Source organism: Rhea americana, unplaced genomic scaffold, assembly GCF_003343005.1.
Source record: "Rhea americana isolate MKP2758 unplaced genomic scaffold, rheAme1 scaffold_481, whole genome shotgun sequence".
Taxonomy (NCBI): domain Eukaryota; kingdom Metazoa; phylum Chordata; class Aves; order Rheiformes; family Rheidae; genus Rhea; species Rhea americana.
The window spans coordinates 31,947-37,463 of record NW_028186625.1 but is presented as its reverse complement, the minus strand read 5'-3'; the positions used below and the strand labels follow the sequence as shown (position 1 = coordinate 37,463).

General features: G+C 53.5%; 1 protein-coding gene across 1 annotated transcript in view; it reads left to right on the top strand.

Annotated features, from left to right (window-relative positions):
- The window catches only part of LOC146589015 (E3 ubiquitin-protein ligase TRIM7-like), a gene marked incomplete at its 5' end in the record, with an annotated part of 7,664 nt that extends 2,385 nt beyond the window's left edge, over positions 1-5,279 (top strand). Inside the window, 6 exons of the mRNA XM_085316914.1 lie at positions 969-1,055; positions 1,190-1,417; positions 2,364-2,386; positions 2,851-2,966; positions 3,150-3,182; positions 4,114-5,279. Of these exons, the coding sequence (XP_085173040.1) occupies positions 969-1,055; positions 1,190-1,417; positions 2,364-2,386; positions 2,851-2,966; positions 3,150-3,182; positions 4,114-4,640 (1,014 nt within the window). The remainder of the gene's footprint in view (positions 1-968; positions 1,056-1,189; positions 1,418-2,363; positions 2,387-2,850; positions 2,967-3,149; positions 3,183-4,113) is intronic.
- Between the last annotated feature and the right edge of the window lie 238 nt (positions 5,280-5,517).

The following is a 5,517-nucleotide window of genomic DNA, read 5'->3' as shown; positions in this document are numbered from 1 at the left end:
TTTTTTTTTTTTTTTTTTGAATCACTGGTCATGGCCCATCAGTGAGTCATCAGCTGCCCTGAGGCCTCTGCTTGCAAAACCTGCCCCTATTTTCAAGGCCTTTGGTGTTATCCCCTGGCTTYTATCACCTGCTGGCCAGCCCTGTTTTGCCCAGCCGGTTCTCAGCAGMTTAGCATAAAGCTAATATGAAAGTCCTTGTGGCTTTGTAGGTTATTTTCCCTAAAAGGGCTGTTGGAGCTGCTGCTGAAAGCCCTGCTGCTTTTTGTTTCGTGTTGCTAGGAGCTTTTCTGCTCTGCCTTCCCTGGAGGTCAAATGACTTAAGCGAGGACGGGTGCTGTGGTTTTATGGGATACAGCCAGGAGTGAATTTAAYGCGGAGCTCACAGCCCCCGGAAAACCGGCATCCCGTCCTCGGAGGGATTTGTCTGGACGAGGGGGCGTCTCTGCGGCGAGTCCAGCAGATCCTCGCTCACAGCCCGGCTCAAATGTGAAAGCAGATGGGTTTCCAAGAGGAGCTGGGAGGAGAGACAGGGCRGAAGGGTTTTTGTGGCAGTTGGACATGGTGGTTGGTCTTTGCAGCTGTGCTGTTACAAGGAGCTAATAACTTGCTGTGATTTTTTTCCTTTTTATTTTTTCCTTTTCCTGTTACCTTTTTCCCCTCCTSCTGCTGAACCTGGCTCCAAACTCCTCAGGCTGCTTCAGGGGCAAGTTTTGGACCTGTCTGTCTTGCTGTGTCCAAACCAATAGATCGAGATTAACAGGRACGTGATGCTGTGATCAGCCTCACCTCAGTTGAGGTTAATTGTATTCTTTGGCTGCAAAAGAAAGAGATTTGAAATTTGGCTACTGCTGGCAGCAGCACCGGAGGGAGTCTCCTGCCTGCCTTTTCCTCTGCCTTTCCAAATAGGAATTGATCTTACCCTCAAAAGGATCCCCAAACATATCTTTTCTTTCTTCTCTCTCCTTCAGGAGGTGCCACAGGAGCATTTGAGCTCCCTGAGGAAAGGGCGCGAAGAGGCCAAGGTTGAGAGGGAGAGGCAGAGCGAAGACCTGCTGGTGAGTGCCTCGGGGCAGGGGTTTCCCAGCACCCAGCTCTGCCCCCAAGCCCCCTTCCTGATGCCATGGGCTGAAAGAACGGGCTGCGGGGACGCTGGCCTCACGTGCGTGGGTTTCCCCTCTCCGTTCTGCAGAAGCAAACGGAAGTGGAGAGGCAGAAGATTGTGGCCGAGTGCAAGGAGCTCCGGGGCTTCCTGGAGGAGAAGGAGCAGCTCTTGCTGTCCCGCCTAGAGGAGCTYGACAGAGACATCGTCAAGAGGAGAGATGAGAGCATCTCCCGGCTCTCTGAGGAGATTTCCCAGCTGGATAAGCTGCTGGGCGAGAGGGGAGGAGAGAATGGCTCTGGAAACCAGCCCGGGCAGGTGAGACTCGGCACGAGAGGTCCTGGGACGTGTCTTCCGTGACCTTTGGGGTGGGCATAGCAGGGTGTAAAACCCAGGAGAGCTCGGGGCTGGGATTCCTGGTGGGGGGGAAGCTGGTTACAGAGGTTGCCAGATGCTGCCGTGCTCTGCTGGAGAGTAGCTCCGGTCTAGGGAACTTTGCCAGTTCCATTTTGGAGCTGGCCCATCTGTGAGTCAGGGTTTTGGCTTGTCACAGGACTTTGCTGCTCTGTTTGAGGTGGGAACCCAAAATTCACAGCTGTGGGGAAAAAAAGAGGCCTTTCTAGTAATGGTGCTGTTTAGGCCCCTCTAAGAAACACTAAAACCTCCAGACGTTTCAGTTTACTTCCCACTTCCTCCTCACTGTCAGCCTCAAATCCTCATGGCCTTTACTGCTTAATGGCAAATGTATTTTTGTTTTTCTTTCCTTTTTTTTAAAAAAACTAAATTTGAAGATGCATGTGACTTTCCTCCCTACCCACACCAAAGGGAAAGCCAGAAAAATATCTGTAATAGTTATCTGCATGTGTCCAGTCGCATCCTTCCCTGGAAAGTGCTTCAGGGAGTCCTTTTGTTTTGAGCTGTGAAAGACTTGAGCTTGATCTGCTTCCCCTGTGGGGTGTGGAGACGCRATTCCCGTGCCCAAACTGTACAGAGAAAGCAAGGTGCCCTCTGAGCAGCAGGGCTGGCCTTGACAGAAGTCGCYGTGCGTCGTCTTCTGCTGCATCCTGCCCCACTTCAGCACCGTGTGGTAGGACTCGGGGGTTCAGGAAGGACTCCTTCTACTCAATGCATGTTTTCCCAGGGGACTTGGTGGCACAGAGCTGCTGAGAGCTGTGCCCTAAGCAGAAGGGATGGTTTTGGGGTGGATTTTGAAGGATGGCAGAAGGGGAATATGCACTGACTGTTTTTTTTCCCATCTTTCTAGGGTGTTGCCACTGCTGGAAGCAGGTGAGTGAGCCTGGGCTCTGCTCTGTTGACAGAGAAGCTCAGCCCCAGAGGTAGAACTGGTGTTGTGAGGTCCCATTCTGCTTAGCTGCTTTCCCTGGGGTTCCCACCCATACATACCTCTTAAATTAAAGGCAAAATCAAGGCTTTTCAACAGAAAAATGGAGCAGGTCTGTTACTGGAGGGTTTCCAGAGGAAACCACGGAACAACTTGGTTGATAATGGACCTCAAACCGCCTCCGGCCACTCAAAGCAGAATCAATATCAAAAGCTAAATTAGATTGCACAGGGCTGAGTCCAGCCAAGGCTGGAAGATCTCCGTGGGTGGGAGAGCCCCAAACTGGACCTAGAGGGGAATAATCCGACACAAAACCCCCTTGGTACCGTGGCTGGTTCCTTCCCTGCTTGTAGTTTAAAGATTGTTTTTCCCTGCGGGGAGGCCCTAACCCTGCTTTCTCCTCCCCTAGCTTTGAGAGCTGGATGTTCTGCAAGCCAGAGGCTGGCTTTACAGAGCTGGAGAAGAAACTCAAGAGCTTCTCCCAGAAGAGTGCTGTGCTGAAGGAGGTCTTGCTGGAGTTCAAGGGTGAGTGGGAACGCTGCGAGGGGAAGACATTCCTGATTGTTTTTTTTTTCTTAATGCTCACTGATTTTCATAGCCCCTGAGGAAGGGGGTGCAGGGAGCGATGTTACATACCTCTAGGTATTGTCTGGGGGCCTTCTCTTTGGATGAAGGGGTCTGAATTAATTTACTGTTTTCTTCCCTCAGAGAATCTGCGGTTCGAGTTGGAGAATGACACGGGTAAGCGTCACTCGTTTTTCGAGTCTGACCTTGGGGATTTGCTCTTCTTGCCTGACTGGCTCGAGGGAGTTCAAAGCGAATCCCTTATGGTGCGGCAGGGTGTTCTTTTGCAAGCCTTTTATCGAGGAGTTTCGAACTCCCTTGAGAGCAGAGCAGGTAAATCTCAGAGGTGGGAACTTTGAGCTCACCTCAGAGGCCAGCAGAAGAGCGAGTTGTTGCTGGTGCTGTCAGGGGAAGGGTGAAGAAGGGATCCTRCTTCCAGAGAACCCTTGAGCGTACTAGGAAACTGTGGGGTAGGGAGGACTATGCAGAAGCTGATCTGCTCTATCAGGAGCAAGCCAACCTTTGGCACTGCTGGTGGGTGTGAAGTTAGCTCAGAGCTGGACTTTGCAGCCTTTCTGTTTGCTAATAGCGGTTCAGGGATGTTGCTGTGGTCTCTCAGCTCAGGTTTTCCTTCTTGGGGGTACRATGGGCGGGGAAGGGGTGGTTGAGGCCCATCTTATTTTGAGCAGCCTCTGGGATGCTGGGAGACGTTCCCATCTCACAGCCCTGGTTCCTGACAGTTCCCTGGTGGATAAGAGCAGCCCTTAAAACACGAGGATGCTCTTACTGGCTTCTCTCTGGCAGTTCACGATGATTAAAAATGTTCTGCCTGTGGTCTCCAAAACATTGCTGGTCTTGGAGTGAGACTATGACAGCCAGCCTCGGACCACTGGTTTTCCAGCGGAGAGCCACGTTTCTCCGTTAATTTTCAAGGAGAAGTTGACCTTCGCTCCTGCTTTTTGAACTTCACGTGCTTAGAGCTGGTGAAGGTGAACTCTGCCCTTGTCCACTTTTGGGCAGAGAGGACAAATTCCCCTTGGCAGCAGGGTGGGCGACGGGTCCCTCTGCGCCCGCCGACGCTCACGGCTCCGTCTCTTTCTGCGCCCAGGCGATCTCTCTCTGGACCCGGACACGGCCAACCCCTACCTGGTGCTGTCTGAGGACAAGAGGAGCGTGCGGCTCCGGAGCGCGCCCCAGGAGCTGCCGGCCAACCCCAAGCGTTTCGACTACTCCTTCTGCGTGCTGGCGGCCGAGGGTTTCATAGCTGGGAGGCATTACTGGGAGGTGGAGGTGGGGGACGGAGACAGCTGGGTGCTGGGGGCGGCCCGCGAGTCGGTGCGGAGGAAGGAGAAAATCGACTTTGCCCCGGAGGAGGGGATCTGGGCGGTGGGGCTGAACTGGAAGGGGAAGAATTGGGATCAGTACCAGGCTTTCACCTCCCCAGAGACACCCCTGTCCCTGTGCGAGAGGCCCAGGAAGATCGGGGTGTACCTGGACTACGAAGGCGGGTGGGTGGCGTTCTACAACGCCGACAACATGGCTCCCATCTTCACCTTCACRGCCGCCTTCACCGAAAAGATCTTCCCTTTCTTCTGGCTCTTCTATGTGGGCTCCTCGCTCTCCCTTTGCAATTGACCTGTCCGGTTTCTTTAATCGCTCCTCTCCCCAAGGTGACCTGCAAGTAGTGTCTGCTCCTGTTCCCTCTCCCCCTTGCTTTCGGACAAGGTCCCCGAAAACTCATCTTCCCGTGTTCAGCGTTGGGAGGTTCCTTTTTCTTGTTGGATTTCAAAGTTTAGATCTTTTCTTACCCTGGAAATCTTCCCCGGGGGCATCAGCTGGCGGATGGTGCACAAGCCTGGCTGCCGAAATAACCTCTATATGGGATTATTTTTGCTTCCCCTCCCCACTAAAATACCCCTCTGGTCTGCTGTATGAGCAAACTTTACTTTTTTTTTTTTCCTTTTGAAGTTCCCTACCATGTGCAGACAGTTATGTAGCCAGGGAGGAAAAGCTACGCCAGGGGGTTCGTTGCTTCYTGCTTCGGTCCGTAGCAAAGCTGCTGCTTGCGCGCCCAAGGGAGCTCTCGAGAGGGCTTAGGAAAGCAACCCGCGCGAGGAAGGAGAGCTGCCGTATCCAGCCCCTGCTTGCCAACGCTGGCGCTCTGCAGGTCACCTTCAGCTTCCCCCGCRCCCCCTCGCTTTTCCTCCCCTCCTAGGAAGGGGGCCGGCCCATCTTTCCACTGCCCACTAGTGCTAGCGAGTAAAAAGAGAAAAACTTAAAAAAAAAAATAGCCCCTCCCCCCCCCTGCGATCCTCTCCCTCCCCATTGCTTCCTCCTCTTACTGCYGAGCATCTAGGGCCAGAGCAGAGCTGAGCGATGGGTCTGGCGGTGGCTTGGAGCTGTAACCCAGGATCTAGGCAGTTGTGGAGCTCTGGATGACGGATGCCCGAAGCTAGCAGGGGCTACAGGTACAGCGAGAGCCCTGGGAGAACAGGCTGGGCTGTTTTATTTC